We start from the raw sequence: 18,973 nt of genomic DNA, 5'->3' as shown, positions 1-18,973 counted from the left end.
TACTTATTCCCATGCAGTTAGTATGTACGGTGCTAAAACGCCGTGGGATTTCTTTATCAGACCGTGTCGTGATGTGGCTGTTCTCTCCAAAGTACATAGGGTATCTGTAAGTTCGAGATTAATATTTGTACGTATGTGATCTTTCCTCAGGGCTTTTCTGAGTGAAAGGGCCTGACTAACAACATCTGAGATACTGTAATGCAGGAAATGGACTATGACTTTTCCCATTTCCTCCAATTTTAAATAATTCATTAGCAGACACTGAAAAAAAGTGTTTAAAATCAGACACATTCTATTTGCAGCTCTTCAGTATCCCATAAAGGAAAAATTGATGTTATTTCAACTGATTTTAACAGAGGTATCCCATTTTGCATATGTTTTTAGTTTGCTCGTCTCTTTTGTAATCTCATCCTTAAATCTACTATAAACAAGTAACTTGTGTTTAAAACCTTCTTTTAAATATTTACTGGTGACTTGGGTTGGAACTGATGTGAACAGTGCTACCAAGAGGAATTTTGTATTTTAGCTCCGCATTGAATTTGGCTGTTGCCTTACTTTTCCCCTATAAAGTACAATATATGACACACTGCAGAGAAGAAGGGAACGTCTCAAAGAATTTTGTTCCAGAGGGTTTTTGCCATGCAGGTGACTGAATTAGCTTGAGGCAGTGCATTTGAAAAGTGATAGCAGCTAGCAGTCCCAGTAGTTGTCAAAATGGCATGCTGGGTGGTAATTTCTGCAGCATGTTTGGCCATTTCCATGTAAGGAAACAGTTTCTCAAGTGAACGAAGAGAGAAAAAGAATTCTTCTACTTGCAAGCTGCCAATGCACATGTGTAATCTTTCTGAGAATATGAAGACATCCTGCTGCAGGGTTTTTCTGGTTGAATTCACACTTCTTTTGTTCAGGAAGCTGTTCCTATAAATTCCTGTCCTTTCAATGTAGGAATGCAATCATATGAACAAGCTGTATTTTGATTAGCTTTGTGGTAATTCAGACTTGATTCCTTCCCCTCCTGAAAGCTTACTATGCTCTTTTTTTCAGAGATTACTTACCTGACTATTAAATTTAGCTTATTTCTTTTGGGTAGAATTGTGGCATAATGTGGCTGTTTGTGTCATTTAGGAACAAATCAGCATTTCAGCGTTTTTTTAACAATAGATTTTCTCTAATTCATTGACAATGCATTACTGGAGTAACGGTTCTATTCTCTTGAGCTCAACTCTGAAAAGTGTGTACAGAGGCGAACAGGATTACAGGTGGGCATTAATATCATACTGATATTTTTGTTCCCTCACAGGAATGCTATGGTTTTGGATTTGTGTAAATTTTGTGCTTTCTCTTCTGTTTTCTCCCTGTTCTCTCTGAACATTTTCTGCTTTTCTAGGACGACTAAAAGACATTGTACTTTATACGATGGACAGCATTCCTCTCTTTCAGGAGTATGTCATATTCCAATGGCAGAGCCATTCTGCACCAAAACCAGAGAGGTTAGTGAATTCTGTAATAGTATTTAGAAATGTTATTTTTATGGCACTTATTCATAATATGATTGTTTAATTGTGTGTTCTTAGAATACAAAGGTGGCAATCTGCACCTCTTTGTTCCTGTTCCTCAGATACATCAAGATTTTAAGGAAAAATGTGACGTTTGGAAGGCATGAGAAGTAACAGATCTATGTCTATAGGAGCTGTCTTCCTAAAGCATGTATGCAGAAGGTATCAGTTGGCAACCTAGATTCCCTCAGGGTCTTAATAACAGGACAGGAGATCTTTGAGAGCAACAAAGCGGAAAAAGCAGGAAGATAGAATTAGGAATTAGTTCTTTTTTGTTCTGAATAAAACTGCACCTATAGGTAGAGGCACTCTACCTACTTAATACAAAGAATTAAATAAATAGTACTTTAGCATTCACAGAAATTATAATATTGTATTTGTGCTTTTGTGCATTGTAGCAGTGGGTGGTGGTGGAGAGTCAAGGCTTAGTTTAAAGGATGTTAAACATAGAAACAAGCCAATTTACAGTAGCCTATTTATTCTTAACGGTTGCTCTAGTTTTGTCACTTCAAGATTTTCAGGCTTCAAAAACACTTAGACTAAGCAGTGTGAGACACTGCCCTATTTTTCAACACCTTTATAGGCTCTGGGAGGAGTGTATCTATGTTTAAAAATGCCACCTTTGTGTATTCTTAGACTGGAGGAAAAGGGAAGGTGAAGACTGAACTGAGTGTTTTGTGCTGTTGTGGAGTGCTCTGGTCAGAAGACCTACAGGGGCCCATTCTCCAGGGGCACAGGAATGCTTACAGAATCAGTCATATCCATCTAAGAGGCTTGCTCTCTGTGCAGTCAGTTACTACACTGAGCGGGACAAAGCTGAATTGTGAAGCAGGTGGCTCAATCTATACCCAGAGCATGTACAAATATTTGTACTACTGAGCTATTCTGCTCTTGTCACCTGCTCACTTACTTCAGTGTCATTATAGGCTATTTTTGTTAATTAGTCAGACAGTGTGGTTTCGAAACATCCACCAGCAGGTCCACAGGACTGTTTGTAGAACAGTGCTTCCGTGCACTAGGAATCAAGGTGTTTTGCAATGAAGTAAAGACATTTTAAATCTCATGAGGAAACAAGCCGCTAAATATTATACATGTGCATGCTGTGCTCTTCTTCTATTGAGCAGCAAATTAGGCAAAATACTTGCATTTTTCATGCAACAAGAGCCTAGCTTCATGCTCTTACCGAAAGATTAGTTGGCATATAGTTGCTTGCTTAGTGGCTTTGAATATGATGTCGTCCAGATACGAGGAGTTTATTGAGAGCTAACTGTACACTTTCTGAAATGGATTAAAAACTGTTATTAATGAAGTGATTGGTGATACTTCACACTGTGTCTTTCATTTTTAAAAAAAGGTAAGTCGATATGCACAAGCTGTTTCCTGAGATTGCAGGAAACACACACCAAGGCTAGTTTTCATTTGATTGTTTAAGTAGCTAGAGATGATGTTCTTTGGGTATTACGTTTTTTTTTGAAAAGGCAACAGAGAAATGCTCCTTTTCAAACAGAAAAGAAAACATTTAGGTACTTCCCAGTCTCACATGTGATCATTATCTCATTAGCCTGTGTGTTCTAATCAGCCTAACAGATGTTTTAAAGAACATGTTGTTTTGAGCTTTTAGCAAGGTTGAAAAGGGATATTTTCACTTCATTTGAAAATACCAGATAAAAGTGACTTAAACTTTTTTCCTGAAACTATCCCTAAAAATTTTTGGGATCATTTCAGCACAGTTTATCCTAATTCAGGGAAATTGCATAGATAAATGCAAAAATAATAAAGCCAAAACTGCTAATGTAACAGACTAATTAAGGAATTTTGCATGAAAACATCTGAAAACTTTACGTTAAATTGCATGCGTGCAAATAATGAAAATAGTCTGTTTTATTTGGTTTATGCACTGTAAATTAAAGGAGAATCTGAAAGGAGTTTGTCTTTTCTCCAACTGCAAACTTTTGAATAACACAGGTTGCCTTGATTGTTACTGCTTTCGGAAACTGAGGCTCACTGCAACATCTTATAGGAAGTAAAGTTGAAACTTGGTTACGAGTTTCGAGGAAACACTGCTCAACAATAGTTGAAGTCAAATCACAATCGAAGTTGTCTATTGATTTATTAACAACATCTAATTAACTGGCAATCAAAGTATCATACATTCAGAATGAATATCAGCAGTAAACCTCACTGTTAGTATTTTGCAGGGAGGCTGCTCCACCTGGCCTCTGTGAAGTCCATGATGCTGACAAGGCAGCTTCTAGTGGTGTCAGACTACGTTTTCACTGCTGCTGTGTTATGAAGGTCTCTCCCGTCCTGTCACAATTTTTCATGCTGCTTTTATACTTATTTTCAAGTTTTTCTGTTCTGTGGATGGTCATTTTAAATAGATGTTATCATAGTTATTTTCCCCTTCTACTCAGGACAGTTGCAGGTGTGCTAGACCCATTCACGCATGCTGATACACTCTTATTCCTACTCTATCAACTGGTGTTAACCAGGGCGTTTACCAAGAGAGAAAGATATGATGATTCTGCCATATACAAGGTCCTGGTTGGAACTGTAAAGACTGATGTGAAGTACATGGTATATGTAAAGTGTTCAGCTCAGTCACTGGCATGGGAAAATGTGGTAATAATTTCTCTACAGATTCCCAGGGTACTTTTGAAGTTTATGCTTGTAAAGTTTTACTTCAAAAAGTGCATTTCCTACTACTTTTCTCACCAGCTTAGCTCCACCGTGTGATAGCATAGTGCTCAGTGGAGTGTTTTCGCCATTTTGTTCTCAATGTAAGCACAGCCTAAATGTCATGCAAAAATTTTCTGTTTTGCAGTCTTCTTGGTCTGCACCAAAACCAGTAAACCATCTGATTCTGACAAAATCAGAGGAGTTTAAGATCATTGCTGTTAGTAGGACTATTAATTTCTCTTGCTGGCTAGGAAAACTGAAACTAATCTGTGGCTTTGGACAGCTGTAGCCATATGAAGCTTGACTGCTTTGTATAGAGCTGATTTCTTTTGTATGTGAGTTTTTCAATGGGATGCAGAAGCAGTGTACCAGGGGAATTATTTCATTTTCCTGATGTTGGCATGTTTTACAGGTTCTTATTGAGACTGCCAAGAAGCTTGGACTCCAGTGTCATTCCAAGGGAACAATTATCACAATCGAAGGCCCACGTTTCAGTTCTCGAGCAGAAAGCTTGATGTTCCGCAGCTGGGGAGCTGATGTTATCAACATGACCACAGTGCCTGAAGTGATTCTTGCAAAAGAAGCTGGAATGAGTTATGCTAGTATTGCCATGGCAACAGATTACGACTGCTGGAAGGAACATGAAGAAGCAGTGAGTGAAACTTTTTTTCTGGATGAGAACCTGTAGGTTTTGGTCAGAGATCACATACTGAACTAAGTCTCTTCTTATTTACATCAGTATCACTGAGTTATTCTGGTTAAATGATTGTGAAAGTAAGAACAGAATAAATTGTTGCTACCACATTCATTTTCATAAACTTGCCTCACTGCTGGCAAACCTTTTTGTCTCCTCTTGTATGAGTGAGAGGGTCTGTGTGTATGAAGCTCATGAGCTCATGTGTGAGCTTGTCTTCCCATAATTGGTCTGGTGTTTTTTCTTTCACTGGTCTGTGCAAAATGATGTATCTGCTTTAGTTTTCCTTATTGTGTAAAATGCAACCCGATATACACCCACAGAGGAAAGAAGCTTTTACTGGCTAAATCAATTGTGGCATTTTAAGGCTTCACCTTCTTACTTAAGAAATGTATGAATTAAGTTAATTTATTTGAGTATTTAAAATGTGTGCCATCAAAATTGAGAGACACCACTCAGTTTTATTTTATTTCTAGGTTTCAGTGGATAAAGTTTTAAAGACACTGAAAGGGAATGCAAATAAGGCTACCAGCATACTCCTTACTGCTATACCTCACATAGCTTCCATGGAATGGACTGACACCCTGAACACCCTGAAAGTAAGTACACACATGAGGCTGGTGAGCACTGGGGACAGTATATGCACATGTACACATAATGTAGGTATATGTTCCAAGACGTTTCTGCTTAAATCATAATTTCTTAGAGTAGATGCTTCCAACAAACTAGTCTATTGAAGATGAGCAAATTCATTAAGACTTACACATGCAAGTGCAAAGATCTAGCTTCACTTTTACAAGAAGCATGACAAAAGGTAAAAAAACTAAGGACTCAGGTTATGTTTATGACTCTTGCTTACCCAGTTATCTGAAACAGATATTTTCTTGTCTCCTTTATAAATTTGTGAGAGGTAACTGACTTTTCCCTTTCCGCTTTGCAGTCTTTAGGGAGTTGTGTCACCGATGGATAAAGGAAACAACAAAATCAGTTTTTCTTCTCCCTTCTAATCCACAGAAAACATTTCAGAGAACCCGCCACACTTTCCGTTTAGTACAGATGCTTGGCTGTACAAGAAAAAACTCAAAAAGTTTGAACAAGTAATCTAAAAAATGTGCTGGATATTCCTCAGCTACTTTGGTCATGCTGGCATGCAAGGAAATTTCCCAAGTATATAACTCTGCTTAAGTACTGAGGGATCTGCCTCCAGCTCTGGCAGGTGTACTTCAGTAAGCAGTGTTCTGTTACTTTCCTTTGCATGGTTGTCTTGATTCTTCATCAGGAGTGAAAGAGCAGGTGACTGGAAAGAGCTGGCACTGAGTTTGCAAGGTTCTCATTTTTCCTGGTTTTGACTGAGATAGGGTTAGTTTTCTTCTTAGTAGATAGAGTAGCACTGTATTTTGGATTTAGTATTGAGATTTGATATGAGAAGAATGTTCGTAGAATCATAGTACCCTTTAGGTACTGGAAGACTGCTGTAAGATCTCCCTGGAGCCTTCTCTTCTCCAGGCTGAACAGCCCCAACTCTCTCAGCATGTCTTCATAGCAGAGGTTTTCCAGCCCTCAGATCATCTTCATGGCCCTCCTCCAGACTTTTTCCAACAGGTCTATGTCTTTCTTAAGTTGAGGGCCCCAGAGCTGAAAACAGTACTGCAGGTGGGGTCAGAATGTTGGTTGTAACACTGATGTTTTTAGTTATTGCTAAGAAATCACAGATTTTTCAGCTTCCTGTGTTTTGCTAGTGTGCAGGTGCACAAGAAGCTGGGAGTGAACATAGCCAGAGAGCAACTCCACATTGGCCAATGGGATATTCCATACCACGCAACGTCCTGCTCAGTATATAAATGAGGGCTGGCCAGGAAGCTGAGTCTCTCCCCCTTCTAGGGTTGCGGTTTTGGAATTTCTCTCTTCCAGGATCACTACCCAGGAACAGACTGGGCATTGGCCAGCGGGTGGTGAGCAGTTACACTGTGCTTCGCTCGTTTGTATATTCTATTATTATTGTTATCTAATTTTGTTTTCTTTTATTTCAGTTATTAAATTGTCCTTATATCAACCCACAAGCCTCCTTGCCTTCACCTCTCTGATTCTCTGCCCCATCCCCTGGGGTCAGGGTTGGGTGAGGAAGCGGCTGCATGGTGTTTGGTTGTCAGCTGGGTTAAAACCACAGCACCCTTTAATGAACGCTCACTGTTCTTTCAAGTTTATTGTCAGCTGTTTAAAACACTTATTCAAGTTCTTCCTTCAGCTCAGTCCCTGAACAACTATTTGCTGAGAAGAAAATATGATGCACCTAGAGGAAGGGTTATTCTGTTCTACTATAGCTTCTACACTCCTGCTCTTAAGTGTCTGCTACTGCCTGGTATCAATGATAAATATTGAGATAGTTTTACTTTGGCATGGCAGTTCTTATGCGTTTATGCTCTTTGCTGACAGAGGCATGGTTTGAGTGATAATATACTGAGAAAGGGAGTTGATCTAAAGGCATTAGAAGAACTGGAAACAAGAACTAGATGTTGGCAATGAGGCTTGAGATTTTATGTCAGGAGAGTAGGAGTCACAATTGTTTCTGATTTAATACAACTTAAGAGCTCTGGAAAAGTGACAGGAAAGTCTGAGGCTTTGGAGGCTTCCTCTGATTTTACTTAGGAAGGGCAGGAAAGGCTAAAATTTCTTTTGGAGACATTAAATGGTGGTAAAATAGATGAAGGATTGGTCCTAGGCTTCTGTGTTAGTGAATAAGGAGAGAGGCAATTACGCAATACAGCAAAGATGTGTGTGTACATGCCTCTGTATGAGTGTGTAGTGGAACCATAAAGAGTTTTAAAAAGCTGTTTTCTTTGTTGATGTGAAGTATTCTTCCATATATTTTACTGTGGGAATTTTGAAGGTCAGATGATACAGTTTTTTGAACTAATCTTTTTTGGAAACGCCTTTTCATAGAGCTCGAAGGCAGCACCTCTTGCATGCCCTCTGGTAATGTGGTAAGGAATGCAGGCAAAGAGGCAGCTGAGCAAGTCTACAGCTGGAACTCTGCAGTCAGTGACACTGCAGAGCCATACCAGCCTATGTCCAGGCTGCAGCTGGACATCTCTCAATGAGCATTTGACGGTGTCTGTTTCTAATGTTTGGGGAAACACGTGAAACCATTAAGCTCTACATGGACACAACTTTTCCTTTCTGAGCTGTGTAATCTGGCTGCTATGACTGGAGGAACTTCACCAGGCAGGAGAAAATATGCTACCAGTCTCTGCCCAGCTGCATTTTATCTGTCTCTTCCCATGGAGGTATGCATCCCACCCACCCACACACATGCAATGCCATGGTGTCACCTGTGAATCTCACAGTAGTCTTTAGGAAACGCTGAAGTGTTGAAGCAAAAATGTCCAAGAGCTGTTTTTCTGCTAAAGAATAGGTTGCCTGCCATCTGTTCCTTTTCATGTGTCTCTTCGTCTGTGATATGCCAGTGAGTTTGTGTAGTTTGAAAGTTACTATTTGTAACTGCCTAAGAAGCCAGTATTTCCTGGCTCTCTTACTGTAAAAAGAAGTCATTCTCCAGGCTTAGGTTACGTGAGCTTGGAAAAAAAAAGTTTGGAGCAGATTTTTCTGCAGTCACAGCATTTTCCTACAGCCTGTCATTTTGAGGCATGGCCAGGGTACAAAGCCCTCACTCTCAGAACAGTGTATGACCACATTGTATTTATGTCATGGATCAGGAAACACAGATGATGCTGTTGATCACAGTGGTCCAAGTGATTTCTGGCTGGTGTCAGGGAAATTTCTAGATATGGTGGGTCAACCATGAGTGAGGTACAGCTGGATCTTCTGTTCACTGAAATGAGTTATTCAGTGAGGTGATGGTCACTGGCAGTTCTTGCTGTAATGCTCATGCAATATTGACATTGAGCATCGTGTGAGGAGCAGGGAAGATAAGTAGCAGAGTACAGATGCTGGAGTTCAGATGAACATACTTGAGTTTAACCAGTAAACTAGTAGATATCTCATGGAAGGCAGCTCTGAAGGGGCAAGGAACTCCAGAAAGCTGGCAGGTCTTTAAGGGCAGTATTCTTCAAGAACAGGAGTGATCCACAGAAACACCAATCAGGAGACTAACTTGACTAAACAGGAAGTAAAGCTCCAGTGCAAAAATGCGGCATTCAGGGATTGGAAGCAAGGACAAGCTGCAAAGAAGGAATCCAGAAGCACAAGCAGGCATGTAGGGATGGTTTCAGGAAAACCAAAGCTTGCTTAATAAAGCTGACACGGAAGGGACGTCAGAGGCAACCAGAACTTCAGCCACTGCATTGGTATCAAAAGCTGATCCAAGTAAAATGTAGGCTTATTACTGAATGGAGTAAATTAATTGGTGACAGCAGACAATTTCTAAAGGAAACCAATGTAGTAGATTCTTTATCTTTGTTAGGAAAAGTATTGGTGAGAGAGGAAAAAATGTCTTGTTGAAAAGAATTTTAACTCATAACAGCTGGGAATTGAGTTCTGTGCCTTTGTTACAGTAGGGTTCAACCCATGAGGATCAGGAGAGAATCTACTGGGATCGTAAAAGGAATGTCATGTTAGAAATCATTTTTCTTACAGCATGGGTGTAAGAAAAATCACCTTGGAGTAAGGTGTCAGGGCTCCTGTGAATGATCCTCATATAAACTTCTGGACTCTGTGAGGAGACGTGCTGATGTTACCTGCCTTTTTTGAACTTCTGTACTAGCCTATATGAAATGATATTTGTCAGGCCTCTAATCCAAGGAATAATGTTGACTTTGTATTTCAGACAACAGTGCAGTGTTCAGTCATCCTGCCAAAGCAGTAACAGCCTGGATGGACCTTGAAGGTTGAGTGCCTGCAAGGAAGAGTGGATTACTTTCGAACTTCCAGAGGTTATAATATCTTAAAAATTGTTACAAGCAAAAAAAAATGAAGTAAACATTGACCAGTGATAATGTGTAAGACAGCTTGTATATCTTTATCATGCTTGATAATGTATAAGATGGCTGAAGTTAGATTTTGAGTGTTTTAAACTTGGAATAGCTCTACTGTCAAGCTGGATCAGACAGCAGCCAAAGAAAAAAGTCAATAGCGAATTGTCATCCTCTATTCAGTGGTACCTTTTAGTTGATGGAAGAAAGGAAAGGCTACGTAATACTCTGTTGCAATTTCGTAAAATAAGATTTAAGAAAGCAAATTCATAGATATGCTATTTGCTGTCCTATTTCTGCCTCTCATCTTTTCCTTCGACAAGGCAAATGGTTACAGATCACTTCAGAAACATACCAGAAAAACTGAACAGACAATTTTGAAATAAAATTATACTATTTTTATACATTGTCTGTATTTTTAGTTTTAGTGGGTTTTTTTTAAAAGCGGTGGGGGTTTTTTGTGTTCTGATGATCCTTTCGCAGCAGCAGTTGTGTAATGAATGAATGTTCTCATTAAAAAAATTTAGTTAATGCCTAAGCCAAATTTGTGCCTGAAGATGTACTTACGTGACTCATAGAACTGTACCGAAAAGTACTTTGCTGCCAGTGTCCTGAACACTGTGCTGGCTTTTTGCTGCCTCGTTGATTTGAATAATTCTGGGTTTGGTTTTTGTTTGAAGTGATAGAAGTGCTCAAGTGCTTTGGATGTATAAATTTCTTTTTTTAATACAATTTACTTCAATAAAATAATGCCTAGTAAATAAAACTGCTTCTTGTCTAGTAAATAAAACAAATGAAACCTATGCTTCTCCAAATGCGTGGAATTTTTTTATTTATTTACTTCTGGTCATTATTGAGTGAATTTTGTTTTTCTAACAGTGAGTTTTGCCATTCTTGGAACAGGTTGGTTGGTGATATTTTGTAAACATTGCTTCTAGAAAGACCTCTTTTAAAAAATACTATGCTGCTTAGAACTTAAGTTTCTGAGTCCCTGAAACAGCAAGGATTGCTGAGACAGAAGTGGATCAGAATGCAAACCAGGCCAAGCAAGGGAAAGATCAGAAACATGAAAGGTACAGATTCTCACAGTGATGTTAAAAAAAAAAAAAAAATCCAAAGGAAAAATAAATAAATAAAAAAAAATGAATAATAAAAAAAAAAAACATACGCTTCTTAGCTTACTGGTCTTGTTCTGTAAGACACCCAGTCTCCTGCTGTGAAAGCCTTTAGATTTGGACATACTCTCCCTAGCAAAACCAGAACAGGTCCTTTTCAGATGCTGGGAAAAATAGCTTAACTAACTTTCCTTGTTTCCTGGTGTTTTGTTAAAGAATGTAGATCGCAGGAGCCAGAGCTTGAAGCTTGACAAGAAGGCTAGAGATCTAGCATGCCTTTTACTGCCTTTAGGATGTAGCCAAATCAGATGGTTGACCTTAAAAATGGTTTTCACTGTTGTTATCTTTGTCCCCCTACACGGTTTTAGTGAAATGGATTGGAGCTATAAAGTTTGTATTTGGATGTTCTAAGAGAACATTTATAACATTTCTGTTAGATGATAATGCCAGGTAAGGATACAGAATTGGATGGATCACTGCATCCAAAGAGTTTCAGTCAATAGCTCAAAGGCCAAGTGGAAACTAGTAACAAGTGGTGTTCCTCAAGGCTCTATACTGGAACCTATACTATGTAATATCTTCCTCAGTGACACAAGATAGTGGGATCGAGTTTGTAGCTAACACCAAGGTGAGTGGTGCAGTTGATTTGCCAGAGGAAAGGGATGCCATCCAGAGGGGCCTCGTCAACCTCATGAAGTTCAACAAGGGCAAATGCAAGGTCCTGCACGTAGATTGGTATCAAGACAGACTGGGGAATGAAGGAATTGAGAGCAGCCCTTCAGAGAAGGATTTGGGGGAACTGGACAATAAACTGCAATGTGCACTAGCAGTCCAGAAAGCCAACTGTATCCTGGGCTGTATAAAAAGACACATGACCATCAGGGCAGGGGAGGTGATTCTCCCCCTCTGCTCTCCAGACCCCACCTGGAGTACTGCATCCAGCTCTGGGGTCCCCAGTACAAGAAAGATACAGGGCTATTGGAGTGGGTCCAGAGGAAGGCCATGAAAATGATCCAAGGGCTGGAGCACCTCTCCTGTGAGGACAGACTGAGAAGAGTTGGGGTTGTTCAGCCTGGAGAAGAGTCCAGGGAGACCTTATTGTGGCCTTTCAATAATTAAAGGGAGGTTATAAGAAATATGGAGGGAGACATTTCATTGTCATCTGTAGTGACAGGACAAGGGGCAATGGTTTTAAACTGGAAGCAGGTAGATTGAGGTTGAACATAATTTTTTTACTTGTGAGGGTGGTGAAACACTGGAACAGACTGTGAATGCACCATTGTTGGAAGTGTTCAACACCAGGTTGGTTGGACAGGGCTTTGTTCAACCTGATCTAGTGGAAGATGTCGCTGCCCGTGGCAGGGGGATTCGACAAGATGAGCTTCAAAAGTCCCTTCCAACCTAAACCATTCTGTGATTCTATGATACCTATTTACTCTGTCAACATAGACTTTGTATCTGAAGGTGTCTCATGCAGAACTAGTACAAATTCAGCAGCACAGTCGTAGTGTGTAGTGTGTTTTTGCAAAATTTAGCATGCATTTTATACTCTTTGAAAGGTACTGATGTATTGGGAGAGACTTATCCAGCAGACTACACGATGAAGATGGTAGTTGGCAAGAAAAGCATAGGTAATGTTTAATTGTATAAAGACAGGCCAAAAAGCTGGGTTTAATTGTCTTTTTAAACCATCCTAAGAAAGGTATTGAATTTATTGTAGGAAGTGCTGCAGGTATGATAAAGAATAAGAAGACACAAATTTAATGTACTACATTACTAAAAGCAAGAAAACATTCTAGCAGAGAACAGGGGCCTTTCTTAGTCTCGAAATGTCTCTGGTTTGACAAGAGTGAGAATGACACATGGAGAGCTTCATTGATGGAAATTGCCTCTCTTCTGTTTGACTGCCTCTCCATGACAACTTTATTTGTTACGACCATTATTGTCTGTTTGGTGTGATGTATTTGGAGTGCCTTCTTCTGGTGATTTTGACACTGCTCCTATATCGTAACATCAGAATCAATGTTAACAAATACTAGCTTGAGGTTCTTGAAAAATTACGGCCCAGTAAACAGCTTACTGAGATAAGGGATGCTAAATTGTTGCTGTTTCCTAGGTTTCAAACATCTCAGACTCCAAAATGAATACCTCTCAAGGTTAACTGGTGTCATTGCTCCTCTAACAGAAACTTAGTGTCTTCTGTGACAGAACCTGAAGGTGCACAAGTCCATGGGACCTGATGAGGTGCCTCCGCAGATCCTGAGGGACTGGCAGATGAAGTTGCTAAGCCACTATTCATCATGTTTCAGGAGTCGTGTCAGTCTGGTGAGGTTCCCACTGACTGGAAAAGGGGAAACATAGCCTCCATCTTTAAAAAGGGGAAAAAAGAAGACCCAGGGAACTACAGGCCAGTCAGTCTCACCTCTGTGCCCAGCAAGATCATGGAGCAGATCCTCCTGGCGACTTTGCTAAGGCACATGGAAAATAAGGAGGTGATTGGTGACAGCCAACATGGCTTCACTAAGGGCAAATCCTGCCTGACTAATTTGATGACCCTCTATGATGAGGTTACAGCATTGATGGATAGGGGAAGAGCAACTGACATTGTCTACCTGGACTTATCCAAAGCATTTGATACCATCCCACATGACATCCTTCTCTTAACTGGAGAGACATGGTTTTGATGGATGGACCACTCAGTGGATAAGGAATTGGCTGGATAGTCGCACTCAAAGAGTTGTGGTCAACGGTTCAATGTGCGAGTGGAGGCCAGTGACGAGTGGTGTTCCTCAGGGGTCAGTACTGGGACCAGTGCTATTTAACATCTTTGTTGGTGACATGGACAGTGGGATCGAGTGCTCCCTCAGCAAGTCTGCAGATGACACCATGTTGTGTGGTGTTGTGGATATGCTGGAGGGAAGGGATGCCATCCAGAGGGACCTTGACAGGCTGGAGAGGTGGGCCTGTGAGAACCTCATGAAGTTCAACAAGGCCAAGTGCAAGGTGCTGCACATGGGTCGGGGCAATCCCAAGCATAAGTACAGGCTGGGTGGAGAATGGATTGAGAGCAGCATGGAGGAAAAGGACTTGGGGATGTTGGTTGATGAGAAGCTCAACATGAGCCGGCAATGTGTGCTGGCAGCCCAGAGAGCCAACCGTATCCTCGGCTGCATCCAAAGAAGCATGGCCAGCAGGTTGAGGGAGGGGATTCTGCCCCTCTACTCTGCTCCCGTGAGACCCCATCTGGAGCACTGTGTCCAGCTCTGGAGTCCCCAGCACAAAAAGGACATGGAGCTGCTGGAGTGAGTCCAGAGGAGGGCCATGAAGATGACCTGAGGGCTGGAGCTCCTCTCCTACGAAGAGAGGCTGAGAGAGTTGGGGCTGTTCAGCCTGGAGAAGAGAAGGCTCCGGGGTGATCTTATAGCAGCTTTCCAGTACTTAAAGGAAGTCTACAGGAGAGCTGGAGAGGGACTTTTTACAAGAGCGTGTAGTGACAGAACAAGGGGCAATGGCTTTAAACTGAAAGAGGGCAGATTTAGATTAGATCTAAGGAAGAAATTCTTCACTCTGAGGGTGATGAGGCACTGGACCAGGTTGCCCAGAGAAGTTGTAGATGCCCCATCCGTGGAAGTGTTCAAGGCCAGGCTGGATGAGGTTTTGAGCAACCTGGTGTAGTGGAGGATTTCCCTGCCCATGGCAGGGGGATTGGAACTAGATGATCTTTAAGGTCCCTTCCAATCCTAACCATTCTATGATTCCATGTGTTAAGTGTAACCTGTTACACACTCACCACTGCAGTTTTACACTGACATCTTTTATACCAAATATTGTCTCCTACAAAAATTAACACAGCTTTCAGCAGGACCTTTCATGACCTGACTGGTTTCTATGTATATGTTTCCTGAACCAGTACATTTTAAAGCCTCATTTTAATAGTGACTACTTCAACACAGGTATCTAAATAGTGAGCACTGCAGCAAATGAAGCAGCTTCTCTGTAAGTAAATTGCATGTCTCATGCAAAATGGATTAGAACCGTGGAAAGCCTAGTAAAGTATACTCTAATGAAATTTAACCTTTAGTTTTTCAAGCCTGCTTCTCATTCTCCAGTGGTATTGTGCTAAACTAACCCATTGATTTGCATGGCCTGAATGTTTTCAATGCTTTGGGGGCAAACAGATCACCCCTAGAGCTAGCAGGAGCTGCTGAAGAACAAGTCAGTCTCTCATCCTTCTGTGTAAGATTTGCCTTGGAGGAATATAGAAATGCAGCTGGGAAAGAGTGGATATATTAGAAATAAATGCTGAAAGCCTGATTTTCTTCCCCACATACACAGAGGGCAGAGAGAATGGAAGTGAGTGATTGTAAATAGCACAGGTGCACAAACCAGGAGATATGCCAGTATTAGCCAAGGACTGGGAAATACAGAATCAGTAGCCAACTGATTCATTGTAAAATTTTCCACTGGGCTCCAAAGGAGATGCCAGAGCTTGGAACTACATGAAATGTCCAGATCCGCACAGACCAAAAGCAGAATTGTCACTGCAGAGTAGGTTCAACATGCAAATAACAAACACGAGAGGAAGACATACACCCACTCGCAGGAGCTTTTGTGCAACTGTCCCTCCAGTGGCATTCGTCAGAGTTCTACTTTATTTTGGCCCATGTGTCACAGGTGACAGATCTCCTTCCGCTTTGACTGAAGAGACTTCTGGATCTGGACTCGGTAGCATTCAGACCCAAACAGCTCTTGTCTGTATTCTAAGCCAGCACCCCACACTTACTTGTATCATGAGCATTTACACTCTCTGACTGTGGAGTTGCTATTGTGTCCTACTCTACTTCTCACTGGTTGGTTGGAGGTTGTATTTTGCTTACCCCAACCATCTAAGGCTTTAAAAGTCCTTTTCTCTTAGAGGAGAGCTCCATTTATTTTGCTCGGAGCATCCTCCAGTGTGTATGTTAACAGTGCAATGCACTGATGCCAATGCAACACTGCAGGTTTAAATACGGTACAAACTAGACCATGAGGTAGGCCGTTAGATTTACCCTTTTTCTCCCTCTTCTGTTTCCTCTAAATCATTCTGTGCAGCCTAACATTGATCTATCTTGCTAACATAAGATTGCCCACTCATATCTCATTTTCACTTAGCTAACACTTCACCTTGTTTCATACTAACAACACCCAAAGCATCTCTCAGCATCAGCACAGGTGGCGCGTGACATCAGAATTTAGTTTTTATATTCAAAACAGACCTGAAAGCAGTTGGGGTTCCCAGAACTGTAACCAGTAAGAGAGTATTTTGTTTATCGAAACCAGCTGAGTATTAGTAAAGGGAGGAATAAATTGAGGAGGTGCTCAGCACTGGGCGAGATCAGCCCTCTAAGACGGAAACTCTGGCTTAACTGTTTTAACGACTGCTTCCTCTCCCCACTGTCATTGCAGTACTGACTGAAGCAGGACAGTGCAAGAGAATTGAAATTAACATTTAATCACTTTTTTTTTTTTTTTTTTGCAAAAGTTTGCAATTGTTCATTTAGATAATTGACAAGTTCACCACCTTTACTAGGAATTGACTGAGGCAATTTGTGGTGCAAAGCCATGCATGACTATGCATACTTGAAAATATGTTTTCTGTCTGAACATCGAGGTGTCATGGAGCAGGCCCAGCTACATGAATTTAGGAGATCAGAAAGACTTCCATCTAAAATTATTCACAGGTATTGCAGGGATTTTTCAACTCCCTACAGTGCATTTTATGTACTGATTGGGCTGCTGTTCCCCATCTCTCCTACCCCTCCCTACTGCTTACTTTTGTTCTGGCTCCAATGCACACCAAACTTATCGGTTCACAGAACCACCAAGAAAAAAGATGTAATCCCTTCCCCAAAATGGAACAGCTTCCACCATATTAGCAAGTTAGCACAGGTCATGAAAGGGTACAACGTGGCATTAGCACAATGGGGCTGCATGGCCAAGTGGCAAGAGGAAAAGGCTTTTCCTTACAGCCCCTATGAAAAATGAAGTCTGCCAGCTACGCCAGCACTCCACTCCAAAAGAAAAGCAATTCAGTTCTCATCAGTCTTGAACTAATTCTGGAGTTTACTCTATTCCTATGGGAAAAACTTTAGGCTGAAAAAAATCAAACTTTGGATTCTCTGCTTTCTGCTAATTCTTGTAAATGAGCAGTAAAGTAATTGTTCAATAGCCTAATTCCTAGCATACCACTGACTGTCTGGATCTCTTGATCTTTGTTAAACTGTATGGGAGAAAATAACGCTAGTTTGGCATTTTTGCTGTAAGAGAGTAAAAAGATTCTGTGTAGGTAAGAAAGCCTACGCTTAACTCTGTATCTGTATTTTCTATTGCCTTTCAATTTTAATATCATGAAACCAAGCAGTAAGGAATAACATTATTGTTCTTGTGATTAACACTGAATACATAACCTGCTTCCAGAAACCTTAGGCAGGTGTGAATAACACTGTGAATCTTCTGCTCAGTCTTCTACTCAAGGCAGAGTAAGATAAATGCCTTATGGTCTGAGCAGCAATTTCAGAAAACAGAATTTTTTAAATTCATGTGGAATAAATATGAATGGAATCCAGAAGTTTTCTCCATTTTAACTACTATCATCAATTTTTTTCATGGCTATGTAGGCTGGGATTTTCTATAAATTGTTGACCAACCTGAAATGCAAAAGTAACTTTTACATATCATTTCTGTGAACACCCTTTCTGGACTAGTCTGTTTTTTGGATGCATACACCTCTCAGTATTTTCAAATGTCCTGCCTTGGGGCAGTCATTCCTCATGGAATCAGGTTTCTTCTGCATATTATTTAGCGTGAAATTATTTATCTTGACATTTGGTGAAATAGTTTGCCTCGCTACCGGTGAACAGAACTACATGAACATTTATTGAAAACAACCACAGAAGGAGCATATATGCAAATGAGGTACATTCATAAATCATAATACCTTGTGTGCTTTTATAGAGCTGTAGAAAATAAATGGATTATGTAAACCTGTAGAGTATCTTGATGGCCACAGTGTTAAATAGCATTGCTTAAGGGAACAATATAAGTTTAAAAAAAACAGTGGTTTCTACATACACCTTGAAAAGAGAAAGAAAAATGAAGTTTGGGCACAATGTTCGATGCACAGATTTGGCAACATACAGACCGAGATACTACTTACTGTAATAAGTGAAACGCATCTTAGAGGACACACGATGTCTGTCCAGTAGTTTGGTTTCCTACAGTATGGTTCCTCTAGCACAAGAAGGAAGGCATTTGAACTTGTGGAAATCTTTTAGTGTGACCTTATAATCTGTGTTTTATTAATTAATGTTGTATAGGAAGCAGATTTTGTATGGGCTTTTATCCACTGTGTAAGAAGGTTCTGAAATATGTTTTATTTGTTTTCATACCATGGTCAAACGTTTAAAATCATTCTTTTGCACCTGCCTGAAAATAAGCCTGCAAGATAAGCCAACAGGAGGAAGGTGATGGTAGGAGTTGCTTTCCCCTTAAAGTGCACGAGGAGCACAGTGGAATCAGCTCTGTCTTTGGACCTGACCCATAGCTGACACAAATTCTCTGCTCTGTGGTGTTATTAGTACCTTGGCTTGACTCTCAATTCCTTCTCTGGGCCTTAGGCTGCTCAATGCCTAAAGTGAAAATATGTAAAAAAAAAAACCTTAAAGCTAGCAGTGTTCAGATGTTTGAACTCCGGAGGCAAGGCGTAGTCTCTCTCCCATTATTTCCTCAAAACAGGGTCCACAGTCTAATTGTAATTGCCACTGCTCATCAGCCATGTGCACTGAATGTCTGCAGGGATGAGCTTTGTTTTAGAAGCCAAACGAAACATTTGACCCAGATTTTCATGGGGTGGGGTAGAGGTAAATGTCCATTGTGCATCCTTTACAGGCTTAGGCAAACTCTGTCGTGTTTGTCTCCCCTTTCTCCAGGCATCTCTTCCCTGAGCTGGACCTACCTCTTTTC

At 40.7% G+C, this 18,973-nt stretch overlaps 1 protein-coding gene across 1 annotated transcript in view; it reads left to right on the top strand.

Moving 5' to 3' along the window:
- Positions 1-10,223, top strand: part of MTAP (methylthioadenosine phosphorylase) — a 29,520-nt gene extending 19,297 nt beyond the window's left edge. The window contains exons 5-8 of the mRNA XM_086629478.1: positions 1,388-1,490; positions 4,648-4,887; positions 5,406-5,528; positions 9,713-10,223. Coding sequence (XP_086485604.1) covers positions 1,388-1,490; positions 4,648-4,887; positions 5,406-5,528; positions 9,713-9,751 — 505 coding nt within the window. The 3' untranslated portion in view covers positions 9,752-10,223. The remainder of the gene's footprint in view (positions 1-1,387; positions 1,491-4,647; positions 4,888-5,405; positions 5,529-9,712) is intronic.
- The last annotated feature ends 8,750 nt before the right edge of the window (positions 10,224-18,973 follow it).

This window comes from Tauraco erythrolophus, chromosome Z (assembly GCF_009769465.1).
Source record: "Tauraco erythrolophus isolate bTauEry1 chromosome Z, bTauEry1.pri, whole genome shotgun sequence".
NCBI classification, from domain to species: domain Eukaryota; kingdom Metazoa; phylum Chordata; class Aves; order Musophagiformes; family Musophagidae; genus Tauraco; species Tauraco erythrolophus.
The sequence above is the reverse complement of the archived record's forward strand: the minus strand, read 5'-3'. Positions and strand labels throughout refer to the sequence as shown.